The 24,098-nt window shown below is 33.1% G+C and overlaps 1 protein-coding gene across 3 annotated transcripts; it reads left to right on the forward strand.

Annotated features, from left to right (window-relative positions):
* Positions 1–668: 668 nt before the first annotated feature.
* On the forward strand, positions 669–23,895 carry Syt4 (Synaptotagmin 4). 3 transcript variants are annotated; one of them, XM_075289860.1, is made up of 5 exons: positions 669–908; positions 8,335–8,469; positions 15,477–16,696; positions 16,760–16,834; positions 20,866–23,895. In XM_075289860.1, exons 2-5 carry the CDS (start codon positions 8,421–8,423, stop codon positions 20,983–20,985), a joined length of 1,464 nt encoding a protein of 487 aa, XP_075145975.1. In that variant the 5' UTR covers positions 669–908; positions 8,335–8,420; the 3' UTR covers positions 20,986–23,895. The 3 variants fall into 3 exon arrangements, with proteins under 3 accessions (XP_075145975.1, XP_075145976.1, XP_075145977.1); XM_075289861.1 differs by having other exon boundaries at positions 669–896; XM_075289862.1 differs by having other exon boundaries at positions 711–751.
* The last annotated feature ends 203 nt before the right edge of the window (positions 23,896–24,098 follow it).

A 24,098-nucleotide genomic window follows, 5' to 3' on the forward strand; every position in this document is an offset into this window, starting at 1 on the left:
GCGATAAATCATAAATAAACTTATGCGAAGTTTCCTTAAAATTGCTTCAGATTTCAATGTTTCCCATATTTTTTTACTAAAATTGTGTTCCACCCTAGTGTATTAGCCAACTTAAATTTTGAGTCTATAGATTTTGTAAAAGTCTATCAAATTCTGTCCAAATCAAGTGATATTTAAATGTATGTATTTGGGACAAACCTTTATATACAGCACCCAACACATTTGACGGATGTGATATGGTATCGAAAATTTAGATCTACAAAGTGGTGCAGGATATAATATAGTCGGCCCCGCCCGACTTTAGACTTTCCTTACTTGTTTTACAAACTGCGTCATTGGTTAGCAATTCACATGTTTTTATTGTATTTTGTTGTTGTTATAATTTATTTACCGTTAATGATTGTGTAGGAAAACACAGAGTTGGTTCTAAATACCAATCTTACTACAAATAACGTTGTCATTCACAATACCGTTATGTTCAAGGGTGAAATAAATATATGCCAACGTCTCTATTACATAGTTAGTGTACGTAACGTAACGCGATTACTTTATGTGGACGTATCAGCGCCTGCGTAATAACGACCGCCTATTGGTGGTGACTATAACAATTTTAAGCATATAACTTCAACAACCACCATCAAAAGCATTTTAGCTAATCTACGGGCAGAGAGTAAAAAACTATTTCGAGACATTCACATTTATCGTAAACCAACGCAGCGGAGTGCTATTCAACATAAAAGCTAAAGAAAAAGTGAAGTGATAACCAGAAAAAAAAAATACATACTGATAAAGAAAAAGTCTTTTCAGAAAAAAATATTGTGCAAAAAAACACAGTTTATTCTAAATTATAAAGATTTTATATAAATCTTCATAAAAATATAATGTAAAAATAAAAAGTAATTAAAATTGTAAGAAAAATCAAAAAAATTATTTAAATTGAAAACTGCGTAGAAGTTGTAGAAAAAGTTGAGAAGAAAAATCCTTGCCAGAAAAAAAACCTACGACACATATGTGAATATTTCATAAAAACGAGCAATTTTATTAAAAGAAAATTCGGGATATTTTCTACGTGGGCAGCAATCAAATGGCTGTATAATAAAATGAAAAAATTTGTTTTTGTATTTGTGTAACCGTTAAACGAAAAAAAGCGAATAGTTTTTCAATGAACTTGAATTTGTGACAATTGTGGACAAAAAGGCCATAAAAAAAGTCCCATGAGAAAAGGAAAATTTTTTTGTATTAATCATCGTTAGAAAATCCTCCTCAAGAGAGAGAGGCAGAGAGTGAGAAAGTAGCTGGCTAGAGGGTGGGAAACCGAAAGCCTCCAAGAATGAATGATTCATACTTGACGCATACGAGGACAACAACACAAAGTGTTAACCAACAAAAACGAAATAGCAGAACAAAAATGAGAAGAGAGAGAGAGAAGAGGAAAACTAGGAATAAAGTATTGCAAATACAAATTGAAATCTTAAAGGATATCCAACTCATGCCAATAACAAATATTACGAATGTCCAATGCAAAACTCTTACAGTGTTGTGCAAAACAGTAAAACTTTGAAAATTCCTAAACTCGAGTAGAAAGAAATTATATAAAAATTACAAAATATGAATATGTTGAAAAAAAATGGCAAAAGGGAACAAATTGTAGCATAGTTGAAGTTGTGGGGACACGCTGCCCATCATTCTACCTAAGACAGAGTAAATGTGATAAAGACATTATAATAAGATATATAAAAGGGCAGGCTAATTGGGATAAATGATAAGTAATTGGGATAACTGATAAGTAGCACTAGTAGAATTATTATAAGATATTATAGGATTTTTGAGTACATTTAAATATTTAGAGCAATCCCCTGATAAAATATAGCAATCGCCTTATCTGGTTTTCTTTCTTTTGACTCCTCAATAGACTCGAAACCTATTCCCATGAGTTGTCTCTTGAGTTTTGGGAATGGTCAGAAGTCACACGGAGCCGAAAGAGGCAAATAAGTTGGTTGAATTACGATATTGTTTGAATGTGAAGTGGAGACGTTTTCATAGCTTCCACCATAAAATGGGGGTTATATTCATTTTGTAACACATGGAAATATTGGACTTAGAACCTATAAAGTATATATATTCTGGGTTGTGGTGACATTCAGAGTCTATCTGGCGATGTCCTATTGACGTACGTTGGGTGCTAGTGCAAATAGAACATATCGGACCCCAGACTTGATTTCCGGTGGCTCTTGAAAGATCAAATTTCATCCGGTTGATGCGTGAAGGTAGTATATGCCTTCTCATAACCACGCAACTTTGGTCCATAATTATATATGTACCACCGCGGTGCAATGGTTAGCATGCCCGTCTTGCATAAACAAGGTCGTGGGTTCGATTCCTGCTTCGACCGAACACCAAAAAGTTTTTCAGCGGTGGATTATCCCACCTCAGTAATACTGGTGACATTTCTGAGAGTTTCAAAACTTCTCTAAGTGGTTTCACTGCAATGTGGAACGCAGTCCGGACTCGGCTATAAAAAGGAGGTCCCTTGTCATTGAGCTTAACATGGAATCGGACAGCACTCAGTGATAAGAGAGAAGTTCACCAATGTGGTATCACAATGGACTGAATAGTCTAAGTGAGCCTGATACATCGGGCTGCCACCTAACCTAACCTAACCTAATTTGACTTCCGGAGCTTTCTGGAAAAGCAAATTTTATCCGATCCGTTTGAAATTCGGACGTAATGTCAGTATATGCTTTCTGTAATCATGGAAAAATTAATCCATAGTAATTACATATAAACCAATCTCCACATGAAAATACTCAAGAATCTTGGATGAGCAAATTTGATATGATCCTGTTGAAAACTGGCCATCTAATAATCATGCCGAAAATTGATATCATATCGTTTCATAATTACTCCTCTATATAAACCGACCAAAACTAAATTGGCTTATATATATTCTGCCTTTATTGTCTCATAGGCTCCATATGGACTAACTTCCAAGCCACTGTGGTGTAATAGTTATCATGTCAGTCTTGCTTATACGGACTCGTGCGTTCAAACCCAGTTTCGACCAAACCCCAGAAAGTGTATTTCAAAGCTTCTCTACTACATACTTAAAAAAGGAACATTTTTTTGGACTGTGAGAAATTTCGTTGCCATCCACGAAAAAGTCCCTCCTTTCAGCGTATATAAATGAAATATACTACAGTTTGAAACATTTTGTAGATTTTTTTTTATACCCTGCGCCACACTGTGGAACAGGGCATTATAAGTTAGTGCATATATTTGTAACACCCAGAAGGAGACGAGATAGACACATGGTGTCTTTGACAATAATGCTCAGGGTGGGTCCCTGAGTCGATATAACCATGTCCGTCTGTCCTTCTGTCCGTCCGTCCATCTGTCTGTGAACACATTTTGGTGATCAAAGTCTAGGTCGAAATTTAAGTCCAATCGCCTTCAAATTTGGCACATGTTCCTAATTTGGGTCAGAATAGAACCCTATTGATTTTGGAAGAAATCGGTTCAGATTTACATATAGCTCCCATATATATCTTTCGCCCGATATGCACTAATATGGACCCAGCAGCCAGAGTTCTATACCGATTTGCTTGAAATTTTGTACAAACATAACACATAGTCGTATAGTCAAGTGTGCAAAAATTGATTGAAATCGGTTCAGATTTAGATATAGCTCCCATGTATTTATTTCGCCCGATATGGATTTACATGGCCCCAGAAGCCAGAGTTTTATCCCGTTTAGCTTGAAATTTTGCACAAGGAGTACAATTGGAGTACAATTGAAATCGGTTCAGATTTAGATATAGCTTCCATATATAATTTTCGCCCGATATGGACTTATATGGCCCCAGAAGCCAGAGTTTTTGGCCCAATTTGGTTGAAATTTTACACAAGGAGTACAATTGGTAGTATAGTCATGTGTGCCAAATTTGATTGAAATCGGTTCAGATTTAGATATAGCTTCCATATATAATTTTCGCTCGATATGGACTTATATGGCCCTAGAAGCCACAGTTTTGGCCCAATTTGGTTGAAATTTTGCACTAGGAGTACAACTAGTAATGTAGTCATGTGTGTCAAATTTGATTGAAATCGGTTCAGATTTAGATATAGCTCCCATATATATGTTTTTCTGATTTCGACAAAAATGGTCAAAATACCAACATTTTCCTTGTTAACTCGCCACTACTTAGTCGAAAAATTGTAAAAAATGACTCTAATTCTCCTAAACTTCTAATACATATATATCGAGCGATAAAGCATAAATAAACTTTTGCGAAGTTTCCTTAAAATTGCTTCAGATTTAAATGTTTCCCATATTTATACCCTTCACCACTACTGTGGTACAGGGTATAATAAGTTTGTGCATTTGTATGTAACGCCAAGAAGGAGTAATCATAGACCAACCTTTTAGTATACGGATCGGCTTAGAATTAAATTCTGAGTCGATTTAGCGATGTCCGTCTGTCTGTCTGTCTGTCTGTCTGTCTGTCTGTCTGTCTGTTGATGTATTTTTGTGTGCAAAGTACAGCTCGCAGTTTTAGTCCGATTGTCCTAAAATTTGGTATAGGGTCCTGTTTCGGCTCAAAGACGATCCCTATTGATTTTGGAAAAATCAGTTCAGATTTAGATATAGCTGCCATAAAAAAATGTTCGGTTTACCCTACAAGGACAAAAAAAAGTTCCCTACTTTCCCATACATTCCCAAACAATTTTCCCTACAATATTTTTCGTTAAATTTAAACAAATTTTACAAAACAAAAATGGTTGTAAGTACTTTATTATCTTAAAACATGAAAATGCAACGTATATAACCTAGAAAATAAATTTTTATTACCACCACGGTTGCCACAGTTGGTAGATTTCTACCCAAAATAATAAAATTTTGGAAAAAGTTTCTATAAACAAATTTTTGTGAGAAATTTTTCTGTAGAAATAAAATTTTGACAATAAATTCTATAGAAATACAATTTTGAGAAAAAAATCCATAGAAATAAAATTTTGAGAAACTTTTTTATAGACATAATATTTTGAAACAAATTGCTATAGAAATACAATTTTTACAAAATTTTCTATAGAAATAAAATATTGACAAAATTTTCTACAGGAATAAAGTTTTGACAAAAATTTCTATAGAAATATTTGTTTGGTAGATTTGTGGTAATCTTCAAATTTTGTTAGATTTTTTTTTTTGCTACGAGTGGTAATTGTTGTTACCACATATTGTTAAAGATCAAGCCTTGCTAGCTTCTAATTTCCTCCTCTAAGGCCACCAAAATGTAAAAATTATTACAAATTGTGTTGAGTGAAAATGTCCCTACATTGTGGCCCTAGGGACGTAGACGCTAAATATAAGAAAACCCCTACATATAGGGAATTTCCCCTACTTCTAGCAACACTGGCTGTAGTTGATATTGCATCTACGGAGTTAGTATGCCACTAATATTGAGCCCATTATTAATTATTAAAAAAAAAAAAGAGAAAATCGTTCAATTAGTGTGGGTAATAAATCCAAATTTGTAAAAATCGAGCAATATTCGTATGTAAGAGCTACAAGTACGTATAAATACGATTGGCTAGTACATCAAAATTTGGAAAAATCGAGGGATGCATATATATGGAAGCTATATCTAAATCTGAACCAATTTACATAATATTTTGCGGGTTTGATTAATACCACAAAAGGTTATCTTGTGCAAGATTTGAGTAAGATCAGTTAAGAAATGAGGCCTGTATGGTCAAACATAAGGTTATTAGGGGCGAATTTTTCAAAATCGGGCGATACATATATGGGAGCTATATCTAAATCTGAACCGATTTCGATGAAATTTTGCACATATAGTTAGTACTATAGAGGACTGGATCTAGTCAACTTTGAGTAAGATCGGTTAATAAATAAGGGTTCTACGGCCAAATTTGGGAAAATCGGGCTATACCTATATATGAGAGTGATATCTAAATCTGAACCGATTTCGATGAAATTTTGCACATACTGTAAGTGCTATAGAAGATTACATTTAGCCAAATTTGAGTAAGATCGCTTAATAAATAAGGTTTTTATGACTAAATATGGGAAAATCGGGCGATACACATATATGGGAGCTATATCTAAATCTGAACCGATTTCGATGAAATTTTGCACATATAGTTAGTACTATAGAGGACTGGATCTAGCCAACTTTGAGTAAGATCGGTTGATAAATAAGGGTTTTATGACCTAATTTGGCAAAATCGGGCGATACATATATATGGGAGCTATATCTAAATCTGAACCGATTTCGATTATTTTTAGCACATATTGTCAGTACCATAAAAGATTAGAGTAAGCCAAGTTTGAGTAAGATCGCTTAATAAATAAGGTTTTTATGACCAAATATGGGAAAATCGGGCTATACATATATATGAGAGTTATATCTAAATCTGAACCGATTTCGATGATTTTTGGCACTTATAGTAAGTGCTATAGAATATTACATTTAGCCAAATTTGAGTAAGATTGGTTGATAAATAAGGGTTTTATGACCTAATTTGGCAAAATCGGGCGATACATATATATGGGAGCTATATCTAAATCTGAATCGATTTCGATTATTTTTAGCACATATAGTCAGTACCATAAAAGATTAGAGTAAGCCAAGTTTGAGTAACATCGCTTAATAAATAAGGTTTTTATGACCAAATATGGGAAAATCGGGCGATACATATATATGGGAGCTATATTCTAAATCTGAACCGATTTCGATGAAGTTTTGCAGACTTAAAGGGTGATGAAAAAGTTTACTATGCGCAAAATTTGATGACGATCGGTTTGTAAAAAAGCTCAACGTGACTCCATTTGTCGAAATCGGGTGATACATATATATGGGAGCTATATCTAAATTTGATCCGATTTCTTCCAAATTCAATAGCGTTCGTCCTTGTGCCCAAAAAACACCCTGCACCAAATTTCATCCAAATCGGTTAATAATTGCGACCGGTATCCTGTGAACAACAAATACATGGACAGACGGAAGGACGGACGGACGGACACCATGCGCTAGATCGACTCAGGAGGTGATTCTGAGTCGATCGGTATATATTTTATGGGGTCTAAAATTAATATTTCTGGTAGGCACATTTTTTGGCCGATCAAACTTATTATACCCTGACCACTATGTGGTTTAGGGTATAAAAACTGACATAAACGTTTCAACTTGCATTTATGCTTTATGAAAAAGTGAGTCATCGACCGTACAGTCAATTGATTATAACGCTGTTACTTAGTCAACATACATATATATGGGAGCATATCTAAATTTGATCCGATTTCTTCCAAATTCAATAGCGTTCGTCCTTGTGCCCAAAAAGCACCCTGTACCAAATTTCATCCAAATCGGTTAATAATTGCGACCGCAATCCTGTGAACAACAAATACATGGACAGACGGACGGACGGACACCAAGCGCTAGATCGACTCAGGAGGTGATTCTGAGTCGATCGGTATATATTTTATGGGGTCTAAAATCAATATTTCTGGTAGGCACATTTTTTGGCCGATCAAACTTATGTGGTTTAGGGTATAAAAATCCGACGAAAATTTCAGTTAGCCAGTTACTCATGCGAAAGAATTATTTGCCCAGTGAAGTGGATATAATGTTCAATGAACTGAATCAATTGTCTATAGGCGAAAGGTTTAAATATTCCTATTTATGAAATTATATTTCGATATTTTGAGGAAATTTGTTAACTATTCTTATATTCTCTAACAGATTTTATAGAATGATGTTTCAGTTTTGCCCAACACAGTAAGAGTTCTCGCTATTAGTAAACGTTAACAAAACAATAACAAACCATAGAACGTAGTCGATGAAATAGAAGAAGAAGCATAACGAATTAGAGGGATGAAGAATATCGAAGTAAAATCCTTTCAAAGTCATTTGATATCGCGAGTGTGCTGTAAATGTGTATAAAATGAGTATTTTAATTCACCACCAAGAATGGTGAATATACTATATGTGTGTGCGAAAGAAAGAGCTATAGCAAAAGCTTTTGTGTTACCGCTATTATTATTGTTTTTCTCATATGGGATTGTGTAAGAGTAACTGAAAAAAGTATAGTATACTTTTAGGCATCACACAAAAATGTTATTTCGTTAAGTGAAGTTGTTTTTGGTTGATTTTATTATCGCCTCCATATTCTTCTATAATTTTCGAAAATAAAAGCTTTTATTGCAAAACGACGCAAGTGATAGACTACCTCACAAACGACAACTGTGTTTTGCGTATAGAGGAAAATAAAATTATAAATTTTTATTCTTTGTGTATTTTTTTATTACTAAAATAGATTTTCCATTGAGATTTTCATATTTGTAAAATAATTGAGAAAGACTACAAGGAAATTTAAATATTTCTAAAACAAAATTACTAAAAATGGGAGACGAATATACCAATAATCCTGATATCAGCGCTATGACAACAAGTAAGTATTGTAAAATTATTAGTTAATATTAAATATTTGTTAATAATTTTGTTATTTAAGATACCAGTTTTTAATATTTTCATTATTCTAGTATTTCGTAATAATTAATTAATTCTATTATAAGTTTCATAAAAGTGTTCATGAGTATATACATTATTTTTGTTGTTGGCTATTTTTCTTGGTTCCATCCATTTCCACAATTTATGCAAAAACACTTTTTTTCCGGGATGAGGGCTGATGATTGGATTGGCAAACACTTGACATAGTAATGAGAGATGGGGGTTGTTTTTTTTTGTGTCTGTGTTTATTGTGCTTCTTCTTCTTCGGTTGCTTCTTCTTATTTTTTATAATGTTTGCTATTTGTTTTAGAGTCAAAAATATTATCAATGCGATGTTGATTTATATACGTGCCTTACAAAAAATCTCATTCTCATTATTATGTTGTTTTAGCAGTAACAAAAAAAAATGTTTTTGATAAATTGGACCATTACATTACGGTCAGGGTCTAACTGACCTAATACTGTTGGTGCATCCGCAGCCATATGAAGCTAACCTTGAGACAAGATGTCGTGTACTACGATTAGCCCCAAATCCGCAGCCAAATAGATAGTTTTATTTTATGCCAATTGTAGTATGGTGATGTTTTAATTAAAGAAATTTCAAATTTGTTACATTTTTCGTAAGGCAGCCATTCGTCTGTAGTATCAATTACTACTAAAAATACAGCGGGATCTGCTTCATATAATTGCTGGAAACGTAAAAGAAAATGAAATGGTGATACCACATTCAGAGAACAAAATATGCAAAAAAACAGCAACCGGTGTCTATTATAACAGGTTGGCTGAAAAGTCCCCGGTCTAATAAAGAAAAATACATTTTTTTTAATTCGTTTTTATTATTCAACATAGTTCCCTTCAAGAGCGATACATCGATTATAACGACCTTCCAATTTTTTGATACCATTTTGGTAGTACTCCTTCGGTTTTGCCTCAAAATAGGCCTCAGTTTCGGCGATCACCTCTTCATTGCAGCCAAATTTTTTCCCTGCGAGCATCCTTTAGAGGTCTGAGAACAAGAAAAAGTCGCTGGGGGCCAGATCTGGAGAATCCGGTGGGTGGGGACGAAATTCGAAGCCCAATTCATGAATTTTTGCCATCGTTCTCAATGACTTGTGGCACGGTGCGTTGTCTTGGTGGAACAACACTTTTTTCTTCTTCATATCGGGCCGTTTTGCCGCGATTTCGACCTTCAAACGCTCCAATAACGCCATATAATAGTCACTGTTGATGGTTTTTCCATGCGCATCCCAAAAACAGAGGCCATTACTTTGCCAGCGGACTTTTGAGTCTGTCCACGCTTCGGAGACGGTTCACCGGTCGTTGTCCACTCAGCCGACTGTCGGACTCAGGAGTGTAGTGATGGAGCCATGTTTCATCCATTGTCGCATATCGACGAAAAAACTCGGGTGTATTACGAGTTAGCAGCGGCAAACACCGCTCAGAATCATCAACACGTTGTTGTTTTTGCGCGCCACCCATTTTGCACAGAGCTTCCGCATATCCAAATATTGATGAATGATATGACCAACACGTTCCTTTGATATCTTTAAGGCCTCTGCTATCTCGATCAACATAGGTTAGGTTAGGTGGCAGCCAGATGTTTCAGACTCACCTAGACTATTCAGTCCATTTTGATACCACATTGGTGAACTTCTCTCTTATCACTGAGTGCTGCCCGATTCTATGTTAAGCTCAATGACAAGGGACCTCCTTTTTATAGCCGAGTCCGAACGGCGTTCCACATTGCAGCGAAACCACTTAGAGAAGCTTTGAAACCCTCAGAAATGTCACCAGCATTACTGAGGTGGGACAATCCACCGCTGAAAAACTTTTTGGTGTTCGGTCGAAGCAGGAATCGAATCCACAACCTAGTGTATGCAAGGCGGGCATGCTAACCATTGCACCACGGTGGCTCCCATATCAACTTCATTTTACGGTCATTCAAAATCATTTTGTGGATTTTTTTGATGTTTTCGTCGGTAACCACCTCTTTCGGGCGTCCACTGCGTTCACCGTCCTCCGTGCCCATTTCACCACGCTTGAATTTTGCATACCAATCAATTATTGTTGATTTTCCTGGGGCAGAGTCCGGAAACTCATTATCAAGCCAAGTTTTTGCTTCCACCGTATTTTTTCCCTTCAGAAAACAGTATTTTATCAAAACACGAAATTCTTTTTTTTCCATTTTTTTTCACAATAACAAAAGTTGCTTCACAAAAGACGCTCTATCTCACAAATTAATTGACTTACAGACATCAAATTTTGACACGAATCATTTGAAGGTTGGTACTATATAAAAATAATATGCATTTAATACTAGCGACGCCATCTATGTGTCAGGCCGGGTACTTATCAGCCAACCTGTTATTTTTGCAATTCTTGGTAAAAGTTTAATTTTAAAATGTTGACCAAAGGACTTTTATGAACCAAAATAGGTTTGGTTTATATATTGCAAACCTCTGATCCTAATAACTTTTAAATGTGACTAGCAACCATTTTGGGAGCGGTTATACCTCAATTTAAGAAAAATTCAGATTTTTGAGCAAATACAAATATAAAACCCTTAGATTATGTTTTTTTGTTTGTTTTATCTAAATTAAAACATGTTTTAGGGAATAATAGATAAATTTTGCTATTTTAGCAAACATTGACTACTTTTCCTGATCCAGCAAATTTTGTGATTTTTTTGTTTTCTGCTGTTTTGACTTACAAATTTTTGGAGTATAGCTAAGAGAAAATGGTTAGGACTTGGATAACGTAAGGACCTTGCAGGCCTCTTGGCGGGTTGGATAAAGTATTATCGGCTCTCTGTAATGCTGGTGACCTTTAAAAAATGTTCCAAAGCTTCTCTAAGTGGTTTCACCGCAATGTGAATCGCCGTTCGTAGTCGGATATAAGAAGTCCGTTGCCAGTGAGATTAACATAGAATCGGGCAGCACTCATTGATAGGTTAGGTTATGTGGCAGCCCGATATATCAGGCTCACTTAGACTATCCAGTCCATTGTGATACCACAGTGGATCCGCTTCATTGATAAGAGAGAAGTCAGAAGTGGTATCACAATAGAGTGAATAATCGAAGTGAGCCGGAAATACCAAGCTCCCATTAAATATGCGGTCACGAACTCCTAAAGAATATACGTATTGCAGGCAGTCGAGGGGAAGCGCACATGCTCTATGGCAGATGATATGATCTGTCCGTCTAGGAATACCATACATAGAGTCCTCCTCACAGGCAAAGAATGAATATGATCATCCTAAACATCCCAGCAAAAAAATTTGGAAGTTTTTCCAAAGGCACAACTTTAAAAGCACTTTCAGAAGATGCACTCCCAATGATGTTCTTTATTTTAACTACCCAGGAAGTTCTTTTAATTCAATTTTTTATAACTAGGATTTTTCATACTTTTAATGGGTAATTTTAACTTTTTATACCCTCCACCATAGGATGGGGGTATATTAACTTTGTCATTCCGTTTGTAACACATCGAAATATTGCTCTAAGACCCCATAAAGTATATATATTCTGGGTCATGGTGAAGTTCAGAGTCAATCTGAGCATGTCCGTCAGTCCGTCTGTTGAAATCACGCTAACTTCCGAACGAAACAAGCTATTGACTTGAAACTTGGTACAAGTAGTTGTTATTGATGTAGGTCGGATGGTATTGCAAATGGGCCATATCGGTCCACTTTTACGTATAGCCCCCATATAAACGGACCCCCAAATTGGATGGCAGACCCTCTAAGAGAAGGAAATTTCATCCGATCCGGCTGAAATTTGGTACATGGTGTTAGTATATGGTCTCTAACAACTATGTAAAAATTGGTCGACATCGGTCAATAATTATATATAGCCCCCATATAAACCGATCCCCCGATTTGGCTTGCGGAGCCTCTAAGAGAAGCAAATTTCATACGATCCGGTTGATATTTGGTACATGGTGTTAGTATATGGTCTCTAACAACCATGCAAAAATTGGTCCACATCGGTCCATAATTATATGTAGCCCCCATATAAACTGATCCCCAGATTTGGCTTGCGGAGCCTCTAAGAGAAGCAAATTTCCTCCGATCCGGCTGAAATTTGGTACATGGTGTTAGTAGATGGCCTCAAACACCCATGCGAAAATTGGTCCATATCGGTCCATAATTATATATAGCCACCATAGAAACCGATCCCCAGATTTGTTCTCCGGAGCATCTTGGAGTAGCAAAATTCATTTTATCGGGTTGAAGTTTGGAACGTGGTGTTAGAATGTGGTCTTTAACAAACACGCAAGAATTGGTCCATATCGGTCCATAATTATAAATTGCCCCCATGTAAATCGATCCCCAGATTTGACCTGCGGAACCTCTTGGAAGAGCAAAATTCATCCGATTCGGTTGAAATTTGGTACATGGTGTTATATGGTCTCTAACAACCATGCAAAATTGGTCCATATCGGTCCATAATTATATATAGACCCCATATAAACCGTTCCCCAGATTTGATCTCTGGAGCCTCTTGGTTCATAACGATATATAGTTATATATAGCCGATCCCCAATCACACAAAAATTGGTCCATGTTGGTTCATAATCATGGTTGCCACTCGAGCCAAAATTTTATTTTTATAGAAAATTTTGTCAAAATTTTATTTCTATAGAAATTTTTGTCAAAATTTTATTTTTATAGAAAATTTTGTTAAAATTTTATTCCTATAGAATTGTTTTTTCAAATTTTACTTCTATAGAAAATGTTGTCAAAATTTTTTTTTGTCAAAATTTTATTTCTGTAGAAACTTTTGTCCAAATTTTATTTCTATAGAAAATTTTGTCAAACTTAATTATATACGTATTTAATCGGCCTTTTTTAGTTTAATATATACCACGTATGGACTATGTGGCATATATTACGGTGGTAGGAAGTTTTAAAATACCTTGCCATCGGCAAGTGTTACCGCAAACCAAATAATTCGATTGTGAATGACAGTCTCCAGTAGAAGTTTCTACGCAATCTATGGTGGAGGGTACATAAGCCTGGCCGAACTTACGGCCGTATATAACATACTTGTTTTGTTTTAAATAAGTTAAAAACATTTAAATTGTGTCGAAAAAAATGCTAAATCCAATCTGAAAAAAATGTGAATTTTTGAAAATATTTGAGGTCAAACGTTTCCGACAAGCGTGAGAATCCATTAAAAATTATAAAAAGTTATACAAATTATTTATTTGACAAAATATCACAGAATTTTTTAATTTACATCCAAAACATTGAATTCGGATCTCACCTATAGAAGTCATGCAAAGGCAGTGCAAAGCTGTTGAAATGGAGGACTTCCGTCCTATGACAAGTCCATGTTAAATTCATCGCTTCTGCCACTTCCGGATCCGAAAAGAACATTTTCATTACTTTTTTGGCGACGCTTTTTTTTGCTGGGATGCTTCAAAAGCAAAATGTTATTTGGGACGTGGAAAATGGCACGTTTTTGTCGCAAAAATGTTGTTTTATTTCGTTACTTTACTACCTAAAAGTCCGATATGACCCATTTGCAATCACTATTGCCACAGTTGGTGGAATTCTGCCATAAATGGTTACTGTTTGGTAGATTGGTAGAATTCTTGATGTTCCTCTCCAACTAGGAGGTTCTTCAATTTTTTTTGTAGAAATAAAATAAATTTCTTATTAAAATACAAATTTTACAAAATGTTCTATAGAAATAATAAAACACCAAAACGTATTTCAGCGGTGGATTATCCCACCTCAGTAATGCTGGTGACATTTCTGAGGGTTTCAAAGCTTCTCTAAGTGGTTTCACTGCAATGTGGAACGCCGTTCGGACTCGGCTATAAAAAGGAGGTCCCTTGTCATTGAGCTTAACATGGAATCGAGCAGCACTCAGTGATAAGAGAGAAGTTCACCACTGTGGTATCACAATGGACTGAATAGTCTAAGTGAGCCTGATACATCGGGCTGCCACATAACCTAACCTAATAACATTTTGACAAAATTTTCTATAGAAATAACATTTTGACAAAATTTCCTTTGGAAATCAAATATTGACAAAATTTCCTATAGAAATAAAATTTTGACCAAACTTCCTTTGGAAATTGATTAAACTAAACTACAAGAGTAGCTTTATCAACAGAGGAAACTTGCAACAACAATAATGATTGACGAATAAACCAACAACAAAAACAGAAAAAAATATGACATTTTTTTTTTTGGAAATTAAATGTTGACAAAATTTTCTTTGAAAATATAATTTTGATCAAAAACTTCAAAATAATAGTTTTTTTTAATTCGGCAGATTTTTGGTAGATTATTTTTGTTTGCAAAAAATGTGATCTATACCAATAACCACTACTTGTTCCAAATTTCAAGTCAATGGCTTGTTTCGTTTGGAAGTCAGCGTGATTTCAACCGAGGGAAGGACGGTCGGACATCGCTAATGAAGTCAAATCTGGGGATCTGTTTATATGGAGGCAATATATAATTAATATCACGAACCAACTTTCAACCAATATTACCTCACTTCATCGCATTTACTGCAACATATACATATGACTCTAATGTCATGTTGCATCTACTATCTTTAGATTTATTGCTCGAAGAGCATTGTGGATCATGGGAAACATTGTGTTTGGAAAAATATTGAAGGGACAGACAGGGATTATTGCCAGATCTGTCAACCTTAGAGGACTGCACTGCGACGAAGCAACTCTTTGACTAGAAATTCGAAATACTGAATTGCAGTTGTACAATGTGCAGTAAACATATTTTTCAATGTGGAGTAAACATATTTTTTAGATTTGTTGGAAAATGGGTTATATAAGTATCATTTGATCATTTTTTCTCTGAACTTAGTATTCTCTCACCCATTTATTTTACTACTTATTAATTATTAATTTATATCAATTTAAACAAAAACTATTCACTCATTACTATTTTTGCTTTTTCTTTTATTTCAGTACTTCCTGCTATATTGGGTCTCGTATCGGCTGGTGCCCTTTGGGCCATTGCCTGTATATGTGCCCGACAGATGAGAGCTCGTAATCGCAAACAAAATCAACATGATGCCACATTTCCCTTCCAGCCGACAAGACGTCCGACTGCGGTTCGTTCGCCTAGTGGTCAACCACCCCATTATTTGAAGAAATCACCATCACCAACGGGCACCAAACAATTGGGTATCTTACAACCAATGCCGGACCAAAATGCCACCTCACCAATATCACCACAGACTGTGAAGTATATGGAAGAGGATGAAATCAAACCAAAACAGACAAAATACAATGGTGGCGAAAAACTATCACCCATGGAGGCTAAGAGTCCTGCTGGCACTGTTGCAGCAAATGGAGGCAATGGTGGCGGTGGTGTTCGTGTCAATCAAGTGGCTGCCGTTATGCAAGAGTCCTTGATTAGTAATGCCAGCAGTGCTGGAGATATGCACATGGAACAATATGGAAAATTGGGTTCGATTTTCTTCAAATTGCGTTATTTGGCCGAACGTAATGCTCTCATGGTATCGATTATACGTTGTCGTGGTCTACCCTCCAAGAGTAGTGGCAACAGTGCCGCCAACGCATCGTCAAGTAATAATGCCAATGATATTCCCGCCGGCATGAATGGTCGAACCCAGGCAGCCACCGATCCTTATGTGAAGCTACAATTGCTTCCCGACAAACAGCATAAGGTTAAGACTCGTGTGGTTCGCAATACCCGTAATCCTGTCTATGATGAAGATTTCACCTTTTATGGCTTGAACATGAACGATTTACAGAATATGTCCTTGCACTTTGTCATTTTGAGTTTCGATCGTTATTCACGTGATGATGTTATTGGTGAAGTTGTTTGCCCTCTGTCCAGTATTGAAATTGGCGACATCTCGAAGGAAGCTTTATCCATAAGCAAGGAGATACAACCACGCAGTTTGAAAATACGTGCCCAAGGACGTGGTGAACTATTGATCTCTTTGTGTTGGCAACCAGCTGCAGGACGTTTGACAGTGGTCCTTTTGAAGGCCCGCAATTTACCACGTATGGATGTGACCGGTTTGGCTGATCCATATGTGAAAATTTATTTGCTTTACAATGGTCAACGTATTGCTAAGAAGAAGACACATGTCAAGAAACGCACACTGAGTCCTGTATTCAATGAGAGTTTTGCTTTTGATATTCCAGCCGCAGAGGTAGGCATGAGAGAGTTGATGTTTCTTAAAATGTTATATGCATTTCTTGTTTAATTTCCTTAGGGTACTGGTGCCACATTGGAAGGAGTGTCACTTGAGTTAATGCTACTGGATTGGGATCGTGTTACCAAAAATGAGGTGAGTGTCCAATTCAAATGAGCCTCAAAGAGAATTCTCTTCGTAAAAAGAATCAAATGAGTCATTGTTTTTGAAGAACTTTCGTACACTCATAGAAAAAATCATGCACGGCGTGCTCATTTCAAAACGATTCGTTCATGAAAGTGAATCAACACACAGGTGGTGTCAAACTGAGAACAGGCGGTGTCAATCTGACAACGATAATATGACACCATGCGTTGTCAAAACAACAACCAGCGTTCATGACGACTTTATAAACAAAATTAAAAAAAAAAGATTTCCGTTGGCGTGACTCGAACCTGTGTTTTCTGCACCATACGCGTTAACAGTCGCTTTAGCACATTGCATCATCGAGTTGCCATAATAGGGTCTAAGGATTATTTTAAGACATTTCATGGCCAAAGAAAAACGAAACGCCGTTCATGAAATCGTGAACGCCCATGGACGAAATTGTGAACATTCCGTTTTGATTTTTTGTGAACGTTTCCGTTTCATTTTGTCACCGTTCGTTCACGACTATGGAACATAATTTTTTCTATTAGTGTACTTTAAATGAAATTTATTTAATATTTCATAAACATAATGAAGATAATTCTTTCGGTTGAAGGAATCTTCGTACAACAGCCACGGTTGCCACTAGCGCCAAAAATAATTTACCAACATTTGCAGATAATTTTACCAAAAATGTACCAAATTAATCAAAAAAACTTTCAAGTTTTTATCAAATTTTTATTGTTAGTATTTCTATAGAAAATTTTGTCAAAATTTTATTTTAATATAAAATTTTGTCAAAATTTTATTTCTATAGAAAATTTTGTCAAAATTTTTATTAATATAAAAAATTTTATTTGTGTAGAATTTTTTTTTCCAAATTTTATTTCTATAGAAAATTTTTTTCAAAATTTTATTTCTATAGAATTTTTTTTTTTCAAAATTTTATTTCTATAGACAATTTTGTCAAAATTTTATTTCTACAGAAAATTTTGTCAACATTTTATTTCTATTTTATTTATATAGAAAATTTTTTCAAAATTTTATTCCTATAGAAAATTTTCTCAAAATTTTATTTCTATAGAAAATTTTGTCAGAATTTTAATTCTATTCTATTTTGTCAAAATTTTATTTCTATAGAAAATTTTGTCATTTTTTTTTCTATAGAAAATTTTGTCAAAATTTTACTTCTATAGAAAATTTTGTCAAATTTTTTTTCCTATAGAAAATATTGTTAAAATTTTATTTCTATGGACAATTTTGTCAAAATGTTATGTCTATAGAAATATTTGTCAAAATGTTATGCCTACAGAAAATTTTGTCAAAATTTTATTCCTGTAGAAAATTTTGCCAAATTTTATTTCTATAGAAAATTTTCTCAAAATTTTATTTGTATAGAAAACTTTGTCAAAATTCTATTTCTATAGAAAATTTTCTCAACATTTTATTTGTATAGAAAATTTTGTCAAAATTGTATTTCTATAGAAAAGTTTGTCACAATTTTATTTATGTAGAAAATTTTGACAAAATTTTATTTATGTAGAAAATTTTGTCAAAATTTTATTTATGTAAAAAATATTGTCAAAAATTTTTTTATGTAGAAAATTTTGTCAAAATTTTATTTCTATTGAGAATTTTGCCAAAATTTTATTTCTGTAAAAAATATTATTTATGTAGAAATTTTTGTCATGTTTTTTTTCTATAGAAATTTTTTTTTCAAAATTTTATTTCTATAGAAAATTTAGTCAAAATTTTATTTCTATTTATATTATTTTATTTATATAGAAAATTTTGTCAAAATTTTTTTTCTATAGAAAATGTTGTCAAAATTTTACATCTATAAACAATTTTGTCAAAATGTTATTCCTGTAGAAAATTTTGTCAAAATGTTATTCCTGTAGAAAATTTTGTCAAAATGTTATTCCTGTAGAAAATTTTGTCAAAATTTTATTTATGTAGAGAATTTTGTCAAAATTTTACTTATGTAGAAAATTGTGTCAAAATTTTATTTCTATAGAAAATTTTGTCAAAATTTTATTTCTATAGAAAATTTTGTCAAAATTTTATTTATGTAGAAAATTTTGTCAAAACTGTATTTATATAGAAAATTTTGTCAACATTTTATTTATGTAGAAAATTTTGTCAAAATTTTATTTATGTAGAAAATTTTGTCAACATTTTATTTTTATTTCAATTATTTTAGTTTTATAGAAAATTTTGCGAACATTTTATTTTTATAAACAATTTTGTCATAATTTTATTATCAACAATTATCAATTGGAAAATAATTTTATTTCTATAGAAAATTTTGTCAAAATTTTATTTATATAGAACATTTTGTCCAAATTTTATTTCTTTAGAAAATTTTGTCAAATTTTTATTTCTATTATTTTATTATACCCTCCACCATAGGATTGGGGTATATTAACTTTGTCATTCCGTTTGTAACACATCGAAATATTGATCTAAGACCCCATAAAGTATATATATTCTGCGTCGTGGTGAAATTCTGAGTCGATCTGAGCATGTCCGTCCGTCCGTCTGTTGAAATCACGCTAACTTCCGAACGAAATAAGCTATCGACTTGACACTTGGCACAAGTAGTTGTTATTGATGTAGGTCGGATGATATTGCGAATGGGCCATATCGGTCCACTTTTACGTATAGCCCCCATATAAACGGACCCCCAAATTTGGCTTGCGAGGCCTCTAAGAGAAGCAAATTTCATCCGATCCGGCTGAAATTTGGTACATGGTGTTAATATATGGTCTCTAATGACCATGCAAAAATTGGTCCATATCGGTCCGTAATTATATATAGCCCCCATATAAACCGATCACCAGATGTGACCTCCGGGGCTTCTTGGAAGACCAAAATTCATCTGATTCAGTTGAAATTTGGTACGTGATGTTAATATATGGCCTCAAACACCAATGCAGAAAGTGGTCGAAATCGGTCTATAATTATATATAGCCCCCATATCAACCGATCCCTAGATTTGACCTCCGGAGCACCTTGGAAGAGCAAAATTCTTCCCATTCGGTTGAAATTTGGTACGTGTATATGGTATCCAACAACCATGCAGGAATTGTTTCCTATCAGTCCATAGTTATATATAGCTCCCATAGAAACCGATCGCCAGATTTGACCTCCGGTGCCTTTTGGAGAAGCAAAATTCATCCGATCTGGTTGAAATTTGGTACGTGGTGGTAGTATATGATATTTAACAACCAAAAGTGGTCCATATCAGTCCATAATAATTTATAGCCCCCATATAAACCGATCCCGAAATTTGGTTTTGGAACCTCTTGGAGGAGCAAATTTCATCCGAGTGAGTTGAAAATTGTGGATGACAATCTTTCTACGCAATCCATGGTGGAGGGTACATAAGATACGGCCTGGCCGAACTGTAGGCCGTATATAATTATTTTTATAGACATTTTTGTCAACATTTTATTTTTATAAACAATTTGGTCATAATTTTATATCTATAGAAAATTTTGTTAAAATTTTATTTATGTAGAAAATTTTGTCAAAATTTCATTTCTATAGAAAAGTTTGTTAAAATTTTATTTCTATAGAAAAGTTTGTCAAAATTTTATTTTTATAAAAAATTTTGTCATAATTTTAGAAATTTTTTGTCAAAATTTTATTTCATTATTGTTGTTTTTGATGTACTGACTAAACTACAAATGTAGCTTAATCAACAAAGGAAAAGTATGCTTGTCAAATTTATTTGGGCAAAGCCCTATAGACTGCAAGGTTCAAGTGTAGTTCACTTTTCTATAGAAAATTTAGCAATCTACCAAACAGTAAAAAAAATCTATCATTATTGGTGGAGTACTACGATCTGTGGCAACTGTGGCACCAGCTCTGTGTTTCAAATTGCTTATCAAAAAAGAGGGTTTAAAGAAGAAGTTCGGACTAGCCGAACTTCCTCCGTTCTGACTTGTTAATATTACAAAATTAAAACATTAAACTAAATTACAATATCTTTAACCTGTATTGCATATTATAATATTTTATATTATTTCCCATAGGTAATTGGACGACTTGAATTGGGTGGACCCAACTCAAATGGTACAGCCTTAAATCATTGGAATGAAGTGTGCAATTCACCAAGAAGACAAATTGCCGAGTGGCACAAATTAAACGAGTAAATTTTCTGAAAATGATTTCAAAGAAAAAAGAAAATCTATGCAGAATTTCCACAAAGGAAAATACTAGAGTAAATATACTTATACAAAATAAGTGAAATATAATGAAGAAAAGAACGACGACGACGATGATGATGATATATACAACACACAAAACATATATGCATAAATTTAAGTGACAGTGAAATAATACAAAAGACAGTAAGAAAATTATAAAGAATTTCCATTACAACAAAACAACATACTATTTAAAATTTCACAAAACATAAAGAAAAAAAAAAACAGGAACACAAAATTTTTACACACAAAAGAAAGAAAAACAAAAATTCAAACTACAACACTACACCGATTCAGACAGGACATATATAGTAACGAATCCTGTATAATATTCTACCATAAAAATGACAATTAAACAAAAAATTATATATAAAAAAATGTATGTAAAAATAATAGAAAGAAATGCGATAAAATATAAACAGAGAAATCTTATATAAATTATATATACATTAAAATAAATATGAAGCATATATATAAAGGATATTCCATTATATATGGGATAGTTAAGATAAAATGAATCGTTTTTTCAAGTATTGGTACATGTGATGGGATTTGAGAAAACGTTCATTAATATTATCCTTTATAATTCAATTGATACTTAATAAAAATGTAAATTGTTTTCTCCAGTTTTTGACAGTTCAGAGGCATAATCCTGTTTGTTAGATATCGGAAAATTTTATTGTGATAATTGCATACTTTCAGGCGGCATAACAAAAAAAGAGTCACAATAGTATCATCATAAAAAAAAATGCAGCAAATATGCCACTATTTGCCACAACTGCATATAGACCCAGGAAAAAAGTTATGTCCTGATATTTTTCTCGGCCATAACAAAAAGAGCCATTCGTATTATTTTTTATGTAATGTCATGTGGGTGTGTCTTACAAATTGAATGTAAATTCAACTATAATAATAATTTTGCTTTATTGGTTCCTTCTGTTTTTGGCAGTTCAGGGAAATAATTCTGTTTGCCAGATATCCGAGAATTTTTATTGAGATATTTGCATATTTTGAGGCGCCAAAAAATCTAAATTTTTATTTTTTTATTTTTTTTAATCGATTTTTTTATTGGTTCCTTCTGTTTTGGCAGTTCAGGGGTATAATCCTGTTTGCCAGATATCCGAGAAATTTTATTGAGATATTTGCATATTTTGAGGCGCCAAAAAATCTAAATTTTATTTTCGTATTTTTTTTTTTAATAAAAATCGATTTTTTTTTGTCCTAACTTTCTGAGAATTTAATGAAATATCCTTTATATTTATAAATATACCATGATATTATAAAATACAATCTCACCCAATATACATACATATATACATAAAAGTCCACACATACACAAATAAAATAAACACTGAAAATAAATGAGTATATATTAAAATATTTCAGTTTATTAAGATATTATATCATACATAAATCTAGTATGGGTTTTAGTTTATGGAAAAGAGAAAAGAACAAATGGAAACCCTTTAAACACAAAAACATACAAAAAAAGAAAACACCCCCACGAAATTAAAAAAAAGAAAAAACAAAAAATATAAAACTACTTCAGCCCATGTCCACTTCAAACATTTTTTGTTACAAAAAAAAATGCAAAATTAAAAAAAAAATCTATACCATGTGGATCAGCTGATATTGATATTTTTGTAGAATGTTTATTATTTTATGTTGTCTTTTATTTATTTTAATTAGATGATGATGATTATTATTATTAGAGCTAAGAGTATAAGAAATATATGAGTATTAATTATAATTATATTTTTGTTTAAATGTTTTAAGACATAAGAATTTGTTTAGAGATTGTAACATTTGCAAAAAGAAAAGAAAGACACAAAAATCACCAAAAACAATATTTGTATTATATAAAAAAGGGTATGAAAAAAAAACAAAAAAGAAAACTGCTTAATTTCCCGCCCCTACAAAATTAATGTTTATATATATATATAGAACATATATACATAAATAAAATGCTAAATATAAAACAAAAGCCTACAAACCAAGAAAATAAATGTATTATGTTTTCACAAGAATTTATAAGAAGCCTCAATGACTAGATTCTATATCCAATGAAGAAAAAGAGAACAATATAATCCTTCCTTCCTCAACAAACATAACTCTCAAACACTCAAACAACCAAAGATAAACAAAATGTCAAATATTTATATGTATGTGTTAGTAAACCACAAAAAACAAAAGAAATTATTGTAATGAATCTTTAGTCCTATCATTCTTCATAATTTTATTTTTTCCTCTAAATTTCCTTTTAAATTATTTGCAAATATTTTGAGCTTATCCCCTCCTAAAAAAGAGAAAACAAAAAGCAAAAAACAAAGTATTAGATACAATTATATGCAATTAATTATAAGAATCTCTATCCTTCTCTCGCTCTATTTACAAACTCTCTTCACACATACAGTAAATGAGTAGCATATAGAATATCCTCTCTACTGTTGTTTTTAATAACTCAATTTCTAGACCCCAATCGTCTGCATAAAGAGAAAATCTATTACACCCCCATACTAGTACCAACACACTAACACGGATATATTAAATATTACAACAACATACGACCCACAACTTATCCTCCTCCTCCTCCTTTAGGTTATGGCCATGAACGATGATGGTGACTGTGATGATTCATCTCTATACGAACATTTTATGTCTATGTATGCTGTCTATGCTAAAGAGAGAGAGCCATTATTTTTCTTGTGTATCATCATCGTTCCATGTATTTAATATTCTATTGATCACACAAAAAAACGTAATTAAATTATATTGTATTACAGCAAAATAATTTCATTTAGTCTTCTTTACTTTGAATAATAAACAAATTTACAAAATTTTGTTTTGTTAAAATTATTCTGGATTTTTATTTTTATTGAAATGGGGGGAAGCACAATGTAGTGAGGAATTCAAGAGGGGAAATGGGAGTTTTTTTGGGGGGGGGGGGATTTTATAAAGGTAGAAGGGATAAGAAAAAAATTATAAATAAATATATTAAAATTTTTAAGTTTTAATAATACTATTTTGTTTTTTTTTTTTTTATTGGTTGAAAAGTTTCG

This window comes from Haematobia irritans, chromosome 1 (genome assembly GCF_050003625.1).
Source record: "Haematobia irritans isolate KBUSLIRL chromosome 1, ASM5000362v1, whole genome shotgun sequence".
NCBI classification, from domain to species: Eukaryota; Metazoa; Arthropoda; class Insecta; order Diptera; family Muscidae; genus Haematobia; species Haematobia irritans.

What these genes read in the sequence shown, in the direction of transcription:
- Syt4 (XM_075289860.1), top strand. Translation starts at nt 8,421, where the DNA reads ATGGGAGACGAATATACCAATAATCCTGATATCAGCGCTATGACAACA. An exon ending in TTGATATTCCAGCCGCAGAG is followed by an intron (nt 16,697 to 16,759) that starts GTAGGCATGAGA and finishes TAATTTCCTTAG; the next exon opens with GGTACTGGTGCCACATTGGA. An exon ending in ATCGTGTTACCAAAAATGAG is followed by an intron (nt 16,835 to 20,865) that starts GTGAGTGTCCAA and finishes TATTTCCCATAG; the next exon opens with GTAATTGGACGACTTGAATT.